A 14,126-nucleotide genomic window follows, 5' to 3' on the forward strand; every position below is an offset into this window, starting at 1 on the left:
AAATTCCACCCAGCCCATTAGATCTGTTGCCAGAAATTAAGAGCTGAGTGTATATATTTGAATTTGGATCAAGATTGATTCATTAACTGATTGAGTCTTCCTAAAATATCAGGAAAATGATCGACAGAGAAAATGTCTGTCCTTCGACGGTTGCTTCTAGCTTCATAGTTTTCTCTTGTGGGGAGTAGGTTAAAGGCGCTTTCATTTTAAGGGTAACCTTGGCAGGTTTTGGGAAGTACATACCTAGAGTTTTCATAGAGTAAGCCCCGCAATGCTCGCTGCCAAGGAGTTCTAATGGCATAAAAGGGGATGCTGGTCAAGTGCATATTTTATTCAATGATCTCCACGAGTCAGCCGGACAGGGTCCTGGTTGTCTTGCAGTTGGGAGCAAAATTTACCGGTTCTCTTGAGGAATCTCTTGGGCTGCAGTAGTTCATTTGAGAGGGAGGGAGGGAGGGAGGGAGGGAGGGAGGGAGGGAGGGAGGGAGGGAGGGAGAGAGCCAGCCAAATGGAATTAGTCACTGCACAGGTCTTAACCTAAGTGTTCTTTTCCTGTTGCTGTGGAAACCAGAAAGAAAAAGCATGGGTCGAGAAAGAAAAATAATCAGTGTTAAGCATCAGTAAAATACATTGGCAGTAAGCTGCTTTTTTTTTTTAATACTGAATTTTTAAGAAATCACAAGACCTGGAACCAAGCTGAGACTAAGAAGTTCTGAGCGGATCATACAACTGAAATCATATATCATTTTCTTCAGGAAAAAAATTACGGAAAGCAAATGGTATTCCCTTGTTTTTTCTTTTACCAATAATGAATTCAGGTGCGTGCATGTGTGTGTGTTAGGGATAGAACCCAGGGCCTGGTTCATGTTATAGACATGCAGTTTCATTGTTAGCCACATCTATGCAGCTGTAGAGAGTCCCAGCTACATAGGACACTTATCTCTATGTAATCACTTTGCTTAAACAGGAAAAGGAACCGGGTGACTCTTGGAGAGAAAGATACTGTCTGCTGAGATAGTTTTTTCTGGTCAGGGAAGGGACAGGAGCACGAGGTGATGGCCACCTGAGCTGGGCTGCAGACATCCTACAATGCAATGAGGCCGAGGAGACCCTCCATTCTAGTACCAGCTACCACCCCTTACGGTTAGCCAGAGCCTTGTACCCCATGGAAGTGGCTTTCAGAATTGCTTGTCCTCTGTGGGTGTTATTTGAAGGGATAGACACTGTGGCTTGGTACCTTGTGTCATACCAGAGTCCATGGGGACACACAGAGGCAAGGTGGTTGTAGAAAGATACCAGGACTTCTGATCTATCCCGGAGATGCTGTGATGGCGAGGCTAGGGGTTGGAGGATGCAAGGGATCATGAATTGATGACTTTACCTGGACTTCTGGCACTTCTGTCTCTTTATCCAAACTTTCTCCCAGGTCCTTAGCTGCAGTCTGCTGTTTTTTTCCCCCTGAGACAGGGTCTCTCTCTATATCTCTGGCTGCCCTGGAACTCATTATATAGACCAGGCAGGTCTTGAACTCACAGAGACCCATCTGCCTCTGCTTCCAGAGTACTGGGATTAAAGATGTGCATAGCTTACCCTTGTAGTCTGATACTTTGAACAATATTTTTTTCATTCCATAAATTATTTAACTAGGGAAATAATCCTGCATGTCAAGTCTGATCAATTAAAATATGCCTTATTAATTTTAAATGGTATCCATTTTTATCTAAAAGGAGTCATTTGTATTTCTGCGAACTCTTTAACTCTGAAATAATTCATTTATATGTGTTTAAAAATTAAGGAGACTGTTTTGATAGTTCTAAAGCTGCAAAACTTGGGGACATATTATATCTTGATGCCAGTCACCATAATGTGTGTGTGTGTGTGTGCGTGTGTGCGCGAGGGCATGTGTATACTTACAGATGTGTATTGGGATACGTAGCTGTTAGGTGTCTGTAACAAGAACAAGGTATCATTTGCTGAAAAGAAATATCAGAATATCAATTATATCACATATACATGTTAATAAACTGGTAAACACCCGTTCAGAGGTATAAAAATGAGCAGCATGCAACAGTAGCATCTTTGGTGCACGGTGTTCTTCTATACCTGGCTAAATCCTAACACTCATTCTGTGGTATCAATGGTAAGCCTGGTGAAGGGAGTTTGTAAAGCCTTATGTCACTCACAAGTAGCGTCTTGGAGACGAGTGTTTTCCTTTTTACCTTTCTACAGAGAGAAGATCTCCCCAGGACATCATGCGGAGTGCCACCAAGCCCTGGAGTCCAGTTGCCAAAGCAGGCAGCCATGGCCCTGATCGCACACGGCCCCTCCCTGGGACCCCTTCTGGCATGAAGAGTTCCAAGTCTTCAACCTCGCTGGCCTTCGAGTCTCGGCTTAGTAAGGTACAGACTTTCAGGGCAGGTCTGTGAGAATGCTCAGTGTCCTGTGTGTCAGTAGCAAACCCCAGCAGCACCTGAGGGCATGGAGTGAATGGGGGACAGTGGGGTGCTCCAGGATGGGGAAAGAAATGTGTGAGCTGTTTAAAGACTCAGCGAAAACTGGGGAGGAGGGCTTTTTGTACATGTGAATCATAGAATATGTAAATTTCCCGTTCTGCCACATCAGCTCTACATCCAATCATGGTGACATCTGAAATGCACCCTCTCTTTTCTAACACACACCCAGATTGCAGGACGGTCCTTGTTGTGAGCCATTTTCCAGGGACAGCATCTGTTCTGTGAATGGTATCAAGATTTCTATTGCTAATCAGGAACCTTCTCACTGCCTTGAGTGTCAAGATGCCACCCCCACTGAACTGTGCCCTAGCCAAATTCAACCCCCTGCCTCCATCACCTCCTAATCTGCTCCTCTTTGAGCTACCCTTTGTAGGGCGGATGGTTCCTCTTTCCTTTAGGTTGTTTAGACCTGAGTCCTTGAGAGCTCCTTTGTTCATGTCCCCACAATGCATCGGTAAAAAACCATTCCTTCTGCCTGGAGAATAGATTTTACCTGAATCCCCTTACTGTGGCCTCCTCTGTGACCTTCTCCCCATGTGCCATCCTTCCCTGGCTCCCCCTCCCCCCCAGCTTCCGTTTTGGTACTCCACATTCTTTTCCCAACAGATGCTGGAGGAGTCCCTTTAGCGTATGTGACATGTCACTTCTCTGCCGAACACCCACTCGAGTTCTTTCTGTTGGACAGAGTGAGAAGCAAAGCTCTCCTAGTGACCAGAAAGGCTGTCCACCCCCCATCTCCTGCTGGACACTGTCATTCTCCTCTGTACCTGTAACGATTGTCCCTTGGACATGCCAGGCACACTTCTGTATTTGTATCACCTCCTGTCTCTGCTCGGAGGGCATCACGTCAGAGGCCACTCTTGAGTACCCTGTGTGCCATGCTCCTTGACTGCGTCCACGCTCCGCACCCTCCTCAGCGTCCCCTGCAGCTCCTACTCCACCGCACCTCTGGTTTGTTGAGCACCTGTCTCTCTTTGACTGGCCATAAGCTCCAGGAGGGAAGGACTGAGTGCCTCTGCCGACCACAGTGCTGCTTAGGAAAGCCTGTGCTGCCTGCTAAGCACTTAGTGTGTAGGAAACACAATAGCCCTCTGTTCTTCTGGGAGCGTCAGCCTGGTGGCTTAGGTGGGCCTTCAGGGCAGTGAGATCACTCTAAAGCAGGCTGAGCCATTTGGCGCCTGTGAACTCTCAGGTGGGTGTTGGAACCACCTGCCCTGGACTTGCGCTTTCCAGCAGTGAAGGGCATTGCTTTAGAAGCTTCTTCCACAGAGAAGTGTCAAGTGAAAGCAAGTAGTTTTGTGGCAGGCTTCCTGTTCTCTATTCTGATGCACAAGCTTTCTTGTCCAGATTTTATGAAGCGGACACCAGGATCTGGGAAGAGTTGTAGTAGGACCCGAACTGTGCCTGCCCCTTGCCAGCCCTGTCCTTTCCAGCCGACGGTGGGCTCTAGATCACTGAAAGTCCAGAGAGCAGAAGAGAGGAGGTAGAGGTGATGGTCAGAAAAGCAAGTAGATTCCCCGCCTCCCCAGTGAAAACTTCCAAGTGGATAGGACAGTTGGAATCTGTAGCAAATGTCCCTGAGCATTGCCTGCACTCATCGACATTGCAATGCCTGCCTAGAGTAAATGGATGAGGATGTCTTAACTGTTCACAAATAGGAAACTGAGTCAAATCCACCCACAATAGAACCGAATCCCTAATTTCAAATGATGGCTGAGCTGCAGGGGCTGAAAGCACAAGGCAGGAGATGCAGGAAGAACGGGGGACAGGGATGCTGCTGCAAACCCTCTTTGTGGTGTTCAGGCAGCAGCACACATGCTCTGACTTCAACAGGCCACATCACTCCAGCCACAATAGAAGGCCCGAGGCTATGAGTCAGAGCTTACTTGGTTGCAGTCGACAAAACATTGGTTTGAGTTTGTATGAACAGAAAAAAAATTCAAGTTGTGTGTCACCGTCCAGAATTCCCATGGGTGCCCAAATCTGTGGGTGCTCAAGGACCTTGTCTGAAACAGTGGTGTTGTCACAGAGCCCACCAGTCCTGTGTCCTTAGATGCCTCTAGTCTCTCTGGACTACTTATAATATCTAATTTAAGGTAAATAGCTATTACGTGGTAATGTTTTATGCATAAGGATGAGGAAAACAACCTACATTTTCTGAACAGATGTTATTTTTTCTACTATTTTTGAGTAGAGTTTGGTTAAGTATAGATGGGTGTTTTTACTCTTTGTTCTTTGGAGGCTTGCTGTCCAGCTCCCAGATAAATATACGGAGGCTTATTCTTGCCTATGAATGCCCAGCCTGAGCTTGGTTTGTTTCTAACCAGCTTTTCTTAAATTATCCCATCTACCTTTTGCCTCTGGACTTTTATCTTTCTTTGTTCTCTATACCTTTCTCTACTTCTTACTCTGTGGCTGGCTGTGTGGCTTTGTGACTAGGTGGCTGGGTGGCTGGCCCCTGTCATCCTCTTCTTCTTGCTCCTCACTCTTCTCTCTTCTATTTATTCTCTCTGCCTGGAAGCCCTGCCTATCCTTTTTCCTGCCTGACCATTGGTCAGTCAGCTCTTTATTAGACCAATCAGGTGTTTTAGGAAGACAAAGTAACACAGCTTCACAGCGTTAAACAAATGCCACATAAAAGAATGCAGCACATCTTTGCATCATTAAACAAATACTCCACAGCATAAACATAGCACATCTTAAACTAATTTTTCACAGCAGGGAAGCCCCAAGGATGACAGTAAAATGAACATAGCCTAAGGTGCCCACATCTCTGAGGACAAGGGTTCAAGATGGCATCTCAGAGAGGCTGACTCTAAGGCTGGTCACTGCTTCTGTGTCACCCCCTGATGCCCACCCAGCCTTGCCCAGCATATATATGAAGTATATGACCAGCCTACTGACCTCCTGCATCTCTTGAAAGGCCTGGCTGCCTTTTTCTTCATTTCCTATTTGTTGATAAAAGGAAAGGAGAACAATAAAGAAAAATAAGAAAAAACCATCACTGAGAGTGGTCAGATGCTGGCCCCGGGATGGTCCCATGCTGGACCTGTTTGAGGACATCAAGTCTTCCCAGAATGTTCCGTAAGAGTACATCCTTGAAGGAGTGCAGCCTTCCAGCATGGGCTCGTTGTCTGAGTCGTGAGTACCAACAGTGTTCTGCGATAGTTCCTACAGAATGCTCTCAGTATGGTTGCTCCTAGCCATCTGTGGCAATGGAGCCCTTAAAAATCTCCAGTCAAGTGGATCTGATTTATTGGGAGCCCACCAAGGCCAGCTCGTCTGGGACTGAATAAGCATGGGTTGAAACTGGACTCTCTGAGCATGGCGGACAATGAAGGCTGATGAGAAGCCAAGGACAATGGCACTAGGTTTCGATCCTAATACATGAACTGGCTTTGTGGGAGCTTAGCCTGTTTAGACGCTCACCTTCCTGGACGTAGACAGAAGACCTTCGTCTTCCCGCAGGGCAGAGAATTTGGACTGCTCTTCAGTATCGAGAGGGAGGGGGAATGGTGTAGGGGGTGGAGAAGAGGAGTGGGGATAGGGGGAGGGGAGTGGGGGGAGGGGGCAATATTTGGGAGGAGAGGAGGGAAATGGGAAACGGGGAGCAGGTAGAAATATTAATTAAAAAAGAATAAAAAAAAATCTCCAGTCAAAATGCAGATATGCTCTTAAGCCAGGTTTACAAAAACTGCAGGAGAGCTCACTAATATACAGCCAAAAGCCATGAGATGACACTACAGCCAACCATGGACACACATGCAATGACTTTATAAGATTATTATGGGCTTGGAATGTAACACGGATAGTAAAAACCTGGAGACAGATATTGGGGTTCATACCAAAAAGCAAAAAAGCAAAGCAGCCAAGCCACTAGAGAAGTTTTTCCTCTACTAAGGCTGGGCGACTGGAGACCAAGCAGACTAAGCCGACTAGTAGACTCAGCAGGCTGAACAGACTAAGCAACCAGAGCCTCTCTTTCCTCCCATTTTATATTCCCTCTAGTGCCGGGATTAAGGGTGTGAGGCACCACCACTTACATTTGTTTCTGCATTGATCTTATATAGGCCAGAGTGGCCTTGAACTCAAAGAGATCCATCTGCCTCTGTCTCCCAAATCCTGGGGTTAAAGGTGTGTGCCACCACTGCCTGACATCTAGTGGCATAGCTTTGCCCTTCTGATTTTTAAGGCAAGCTTTATGTATTAAAACATAAATAGAATATCACTATATTGAAGATGTTCTATAGCATAGTGGCACAGCCATTGTAATGTCAGAGCACAGTGCAATGCTCATGTGTGTGTGGTAACATGTTTGTGTGACTGCTCTGCCAGACATATGAGGGAATGCTTTACCCAGATATCTAATCTAATCAGTATGATAAACTTTGAAAAGCTGACAACTAGCTGTCTTTCTGGTTTATGCATTTGCTGTGCTTTCAATAACTATCCTGGAGCATGCCTCCTCACAGAGAAAGAGTGTGCTGTGAAACTGCGGTGTGAGGCTGCAGTAGTTTCCTTCACAGTGCTGGTGACGGCATCTCCCGAGTTTGTCCTTTCTCTTGTGCTTGATTACTCTTTATTCATGTGCTGTTTATTCATCATGGCCCCAGAAACTATCTCTATATTCACATATGTATATTGTCTATATAATATCTGTATATACCATGTAGCTTTATTGTACATTCATTCTAGGAGAGAATTGCCTAACTATGCATTTCTCGGAATAGCCTTTCATTAAATGACTATGAACATTTTATATTGATCACATATTGATCATATTTTTATATTTTCACTTAAAAATAAATAAATTCCTTTTGTATGTGTGTGTGTGCTCATTTGTGTGCACGTGGGTGTGCCAGCATGTGTGTGTGTAAGCCAGAGGTCAGCATCAGAGATCTTATTTGATTGCTGTCTACCTTATGTATTGATACAATCTTATTGAACCGGGAGCCCACCACTTCGCTAGGCTGCTTGGCCAGTGAGCTCCAGTCACCCACCTGTCTGTTCTCCCGGGGCTGTTGCTGTGTTCTTCTGTGGATGCTGGGGTCTTTGAGCTCAGGTCCTCGCGCCTATGCAGCAGGGACTTTACTGACTTAACCATCCCCTATCAAGTCTGTCTGTCTGTCTTTTTCTTCGTTAAGACAGGGTCTCTTTATGTAACCTGGCCACCTGGAACTCACTGTATAGACCAGGTTGGCCTCAAACTCATAGAAATCTGCCTGCCTCTGGCTTCCTAGTGCTGGGATTAAAGGGATATGCCACCACACACTGTATAAAGTTTATTTTAAAAAATTGTTGTTATTATATATTGTTGTTGTGGTAGTGGTGCTGGGACAGGTGTGTGGAGTTTTGGGGCAGTCTGTTCTCTCCTGCCACCAAACTCGGGTGGTCAGGCTTGTGCAGTGAGCGCTTTTCCAATGAGCTGTCTAGCCAGGGACCATAAGACTCTATGTGCTTCAGACACGTAAATGTAGCTACCAGACAAGGTAAAATTCCGAGGTAAGTCCTATTCGATTTCCACAGACAGACTGCTCTAAATATTGTCACAGTCCCTAGACCTGGGGACTCGGCAGCTTGGTGGTTGGTGTTGAATTCAAGAAGGGACACAGTCAAGGGCTGGAGATATGTTCAGAGGTTAAGAGTACTGTCTGCTCTTCAGAGGACCCGGGTTCAATTCCCAGCACCCACATGGCTGCTCACAACTGTCTGTAACTCCAGTTCCAGGGGACCTGGCACCCTCACACAGACCTACATATAGGAAAATACCAATGTATATAAAATAATTCATAGATAAATTTAAAGAAGAGAAAAAATTAGAGATGCAGTCAGGTGTGTTCTTTCTTTCTTTCTTTCTTTCTTTCTTTCTTTCTTTCTTTCTTTCTTTCTTTCTTTCTTTCTTTCTTTTTCTGAGACAGGGTTTTTCTGTGTATCTTTTGGTGCCTGGCCTAGAACTCACTCTGTAGACCAGGGTGGCCTCGAACTCACAGAGATCCGCTTGCCTCTGCCTCCCGAGTGCTGGGATTAAAGGAGTGTGCCACCACCGCCCTTAAACAAACCCTCGCCTCAGTTGATAGTGGCTTGTGTTTGAAGGCCACAGAGAGAGTTACCTACCACTAGAGACTGGATTTTGTTGCAACTGATGATGATGGAGCGTTGAGGTTTTTCTCTCATCTCTGTGAAATGGAGGGGAATTTCTTAGTTACTTTGATCAGTGAGGCATTTAAACCTGTTCCTGTGTGAGCTCAGGTACTCAGCAGCATCAATCCCAGTGACGCCCTTCGAGCATTTGCTGCACACACCGAAGCAACCCCTGAGCACATCCCTTCAGGGGGATCTTCCATAGCAAGCCAGAAACCTAGGCCGGTGCCGAGCTGCCTTTGGGTAACAGGAAGCAAAGCCACAAACGGAGAGAGAACATGTGGTAGTAACCACATCGGGTGCTCTTCCTGCTTATTCCTTCTATACTAGTACCTTGGTGCTTTGATTCCCAGGGATGGCGGTCTCCTTTGTAAATCTTTATGTCCTTGACCTGGTGAGTGCAGCATTCCTTACCGTGTCTTTGTCCACTCACTGTCCCTCTAACTTCTCTCTAGCTCAAGAGGGCCAGCAGTGAGGACATGCTCAACAAGCCTGGCAGTGCCTCCGCAGGGACGGTGCGCCTGAAGAAGACCTCAACCTCCGGAGCCATCTCCGAGCTCACTGAGAGCCGCCTGAGAAGCAACACAGGTAGGAAGGACTTCTTCAGTGGCATCCTGTCCTGTGGAAGCTCCTTTTCACTCATGATCTGTCCTGCCCCCCATCACCCTGGCCTGGAGCTGATCTGGGGGCATAGTCCTTACCTGTGGAGTTTGTGCACTGGGGAGACAGCGTACAACCAGGGAGATTAATGGAGAACAGAAAGGCAATGGTTTGTCATGTCACCTCAGGAGTCCACTTGTCACCCGTGTGTGTGGAATCCTTTCAGCAGGGTGGTGTAGCTCTGGAGTCATCCCGGATGATGGCAGTGAATGGCAGTGGACCATGGATAGGCCCAAGGTGACAAACAGCTGAAGTCTTCCTTGGTCATGATTGTTGATGGGTGTGATGCTCACCACTCTTCTACCCATTTCACAAAAACATCACGTTCTGAAGATATATTTCAATTTGTTTGGCCTTCAGGGAGTTTAATGTGAGGCCCGAACGTGGCTTTGGATGTAAGGAGAAGGGCTTGTGTTTCTACATGACATAGCTGTTAAAGACTGAATTTGTACTACATACAGCAAATGACAGTAAGACATTTTCACCAAGCCTCAACTACTGACTCCAAAGTTGCCATTAAAGTAATAATTAATTAAAAATGAATGCCAACTTTATTCTCAATATTAATACAAAAGTGAGATATTAAAGTTTTAGCAAATGCTGTCCAAGAAAATTTCAAAGGGCGGTAGCGGACAGTACAGCCAGGTGGAGCTGCATCCTCTAAGAATGCATCAGTGAAGGGCTTGGAAGGTGACTCAGTGGTTAAGAGCTCTTGCTGCTCTTCCAGAGGATCCAGGTTCAGTTCTCAGTACCCATGTAGTGGCTTACAACTGTCTGTAATTCCAGTGCTCTCTCCTGTCTCCATGGGGATTGCACACATATGATGCATAAACCTATGTGCAGGCAAAATACTCATCAAATCAAATCTTTTAAAAAAATGAATGTTAGCATTATATGCCTGCTAGGCATATCGTAGGCCACAGAGAAACCACATGGTCATCTTGATGGATGTGGGCAATGGAGCCGTCAGAATTTACCACCATTCTGGTTTAGTAATAAACTCTTGGTAGATGGTAAGTGTGTGTACTCTAGCAAAGAAGTATGTTATCTTGTTGCATTTGGCAACACGTAACTGCGGTCCCAGTACTCAGAGACAGGAGTGTCACCTGAACCCACTAGATGAGCAAGGCAAAGATTTCTCAAAAAATAAGTCATTAGCCCTTGGAAGGCCGAGACAGGAGGATCAGGAGTTCAGGCCAGCCTAGGCTCAATGGCACCTTGTCTGAAAGGAAAATATTGAATAGTTCTCTGACCAGAGATTGGTTAGGAAATATAATATTTGAAGAAATGATTTCATGTAAGAAAAGATGTAGAGCCAGGCCATGATGGTACGTAACTTTAAACTCAGCACTTGTGAGGTGGATCTTTGAGAATGTGGTGGTCTCAGAGTGGGGTCTAGGATGGCCGGGGCTACACACAGAGAAATCCTCTCTCAAAAAAACAAACAAACAAACACCAAGAAAGAAAGGAGAAACACTTAGCAATAATCTCAGTTATGTAAGAGCCTATACATTAAAGGATATCTAACACCCATTTGGAGAACACGTCGATGTCCTTGTGAATAAATGGGAGGAAATGCGTGGGCTTGGGATAGGAAGATTAAATATAGCAAAGACTAAATTCAGTAGTGTCATATATTAAATCTATTAAGGGTGTCTAAATTATTCCATCAATTCATTTTCATCCTAATTAACATATCAACGTGGAACTGGGAGCAGCCACGTGAGTAAAATGATACTGAGGAGGTCCCTCATCAGTCAGCAAGCACTAGCTAGCCCAGGAGAAGGTATTGGGTTGTCCTAATTGGAGGTTATACTTCCACCTAGTGGACAGTGGGTGGAGATGCTGCTAGCCAGAGACTGCAGGCAGCACAAGGAGCCACGGAGGAAGGCAGCATCCACACGCACATTTGGTACAGGGTAAAAGGTGGCTTATGCCAAGTTGGAGCCTGTGGGCGTGGTTTAGGGTCCAGTGCAAATTCAGCAGGTGAGAGGCCCTGAATTCAATCTCCAGTACTTCAAGAAGAAGTTAAAGTAAGTTAAGTAAAGCCTGGGTAACTCTGAAAAGTAAAATTGGAACTCATCTCATTCTTCTTACATAAATAAGTCACAGGGATGTGGGAGGGTAAAACGCTTGCTGTGCCAGCATGAAGACCTGAGTTCGTCCTCTAGTGCCCATGTGCAAAGCCAAATGAGGCAGTGCTTGCCTGTTCTCTCGGCCTTGGGCAAGTGGGGGCAGGTGGATCCCCAGGGCTTGCTGACCAGCCAGCCTGGTACGTGGAGGGTCCTAGGTTCAGTGAGAGAGACTGGCTCACAAAACGAGGTGGAGAGATTGCAGAAGGCATTCAGTATTGACCCATAGTGAAGAGATTGCAGAAGGCATTCCATGTTGACCCATAGTCTCCACATTAATACCCCTCACCTGTACACATGCCCACACACATGCTCTCATGAACGCACGTGCACACATACATACACACGCACACACACAAACATATACACATACACACTCGTACGTACATAGATATAACAAAAGTTTTAAAAATAAAGAAGACACCAGAGCGTTAACCTGTGTAGGAACAAAAGAGGAGCTTTCTATCATTAGAAAACTCCTAAGTGCCCGAAAAAGATGGCTCAGCAGTTAAGAACACTCGCGCTCTCAGAGGACCTGGGCACAGTTCCCAGCACCCATATGGCAGCGCTCAGCCGTATGTAACTCCATTTCCAAGGGATCTGACACATTCTTATGTCCTCCATGAGTACCTAGCACACATATATATGAAGGTGAACACTTATACACATAAAATAAAAATAAATACCCCTTCAAGGATGCTGATAGATTATTTACAATACATGCAAGTTTTCAAAGATTATCCAAACCCATAAGGAAGTGTGTAGAGCAATATGTAGCTCACATAAAAAGAAATAGATATCCAATAGTAAGTTAATAGCTCCCCATCTATGGCTTCACTTGTAGCTAAGGAGCTATTACTCAGAACAATAATTCTATATATGACACCCCACATTAGAAAAACCAAAACAGGTAATCATCGCTATTGTTACTGTGGGTAGAAAGACAGACACACCACTTATGGACAGTTTGAACAAACCTGGCAACACTTGAAGCTTGTTGGTTTGGCTGGTCAGCCAGTGAGACCCTACGATGCTCCTGTCTCTAATCCTAGTGCTGGAATTACAGACATGCATGGTCACAACTTGCCTCCTTCCTTCCGTGCCTCCTTCTTCCCTCCCTCCCTCCTTCCCTCCCTCCCTCCCTCCCTCCCTTCCTTTCTTTCACTTAATTTCCTTATTTCTTTTCTTGAGACAGGGTTTCTCTGTGTAACCACCCCGTCTGTCCTGGAACTCACTGTGTAGATCAGGCTGGCCTCAAACTCACAGAGACCCGCATTTCTCTGCTTCCCGAGGGCTGGGATTAAAGGTGTGTGCCACTGCCATCCAGCACACCTGACTTTCTTACATGCGTTCTGAAGGCTGAAACAAATCCTCATGTTTGTGTGGCAAGCACTTTGCTGGTTTAGCTGTCTCTTTGTCCTCCTAATTTTTAAATATTTTAAGTTTGTGTTAGTTTGTATTTGGTCTAGCACATTATTGTAACTGGTGCTGGGGCTAGAACCCAGGGCGTTTCATAGGCTAAGTGTTTGCTCTAGCACTGACCTACACCCCAACCTGTATGCTGTTTATGTTCAGAGTGTACGTGTTTCCATGCATGTGAAAGGCATCGTCTTACATGCTGGCAAGACAATATAGTATAATTCTCTGCAAGTTCGTATGTGAAGGAAAGCATCCAACTCTAGGAAGTCAGGAAATGCTGTCAGTGTATAGATAATATATAATTTATATAGAGACTCATGGGAAGGAGTCTTAATGCCCGCAGACTAGTGTCTAAACTTTTGACTTGTTTTCTCTGATACATAGATAGCAGTATTGTTTTTTTTAAGGGTATTATTAGCCTTTCTCCTGATGTCATATGTGTGTATGTGTATATACATATTTATGGGACACTGTAATGATTAATGTTTGTGGTCAAACCTGACTGGGTTGGAATAATCTGGGAGATATCCAGATGGGGTGGAGTGTTGGGCCAAGTGAAATGGGAGACAGGAGAAAGTGGGCTCAACTCCAGCTTCCATCCTCTGCTTCCTGAGTGCACTGTGTCCACCTCGCTCTCCATCACCGTGCCTTCCTGCTGTGATGGACTGTCCCCTCAAACCATGAGCCAGAAAAGGTCCTCCCTTAAGTTACTTCTTGTCAGGCCTCTTGTCCCAGGGACAGGGAAAGCCACTAACACAGACATGGATCAGATCTGGTCATTGGCATGGTTACCTGCACTGCCATCATTTCTTTATTTAGATTTGCATGCACTTTATTCTAAACCTACAATTAGTCAGTATCCATCTCAAGCCCCCAACACTCACATTTAACACTTGACAACTGACACATGGCAGGTAGGATGGGAGGGACTTAACCTGGTAAGTATGGGCTACCCAGAAGCCCTCCTTCTCTTCTTTCAAAGACTGTGTCTAGTTCCCCTCGTTCCCCGCCCCATGCCCTAGTGCACCGCCGGTTTGCTCCAACAAGAACAAACAAGGCAGGATCTATTAGGTCAAGTGTGCCACCTGCTGCCCTGCCACCTGCTGCCCTGCCACCTGCTGCCCTGCCACCTGCTGCCCTGCCACCTGCTGCCCTGCCTCTCTCCCCTTGGTCCCTGACCTCGCAAGCCTGCTGGCACTTCTTCCTCAGACTTAGGGCTCTAACTGTTTCATCGGGTCTGAGCCAGCACATAGGTTGGGGT

At 45.9% G+C, this 14,126-nt stretch overlaps 1 protein-coding gene across 8 annotated transcripts in view; it reads left to right on the plus strand.

Annotated features, from left to right (window-relative positions):
* The window catches only part of Specc1 (sperm antigen with calponin homology and coiled-coil domains 1), a 267,349-nt gene that overhangs the window by 71,480 nt on the left and 181,743 nt on the right, over nt 1-14,126 (plus strand). For all 8 annotated transcript variants that reach the window (XM_057773390.1, XM_057773387.1, XM_057773395.1 and 5 more), the window contains 2 exons: nt 2,230-2,399; nt 9,110-9,242. In XM_057773390.1, coding sequence (XP_057629373.1) covers nt 2,253-2,399; nt 9,110-9,242 — 280 coding nt within the window. In that variant the 5' untranslated portion in view covers nt 2,230-2,252. The remainder of the gene's footprint in view (nt 1-2,229; nt 2,400-9,109; nt 9,243-14,126) is intronic.

This window comes from Chionomys nivalis, chromosome 7 (assembly GCF_950005125.1).
Source record: "Chionomys nivalis chromosome 7, mChiNiv1.1, whole genome shotgun sequence".
Taxonomy (NCBI): domain Eukaryota; kingdom Metazoa; phylum Chordata; class Mammalia; order Rodentia; family Cricetidae; genus Chionomys; species Chionomys nivalis.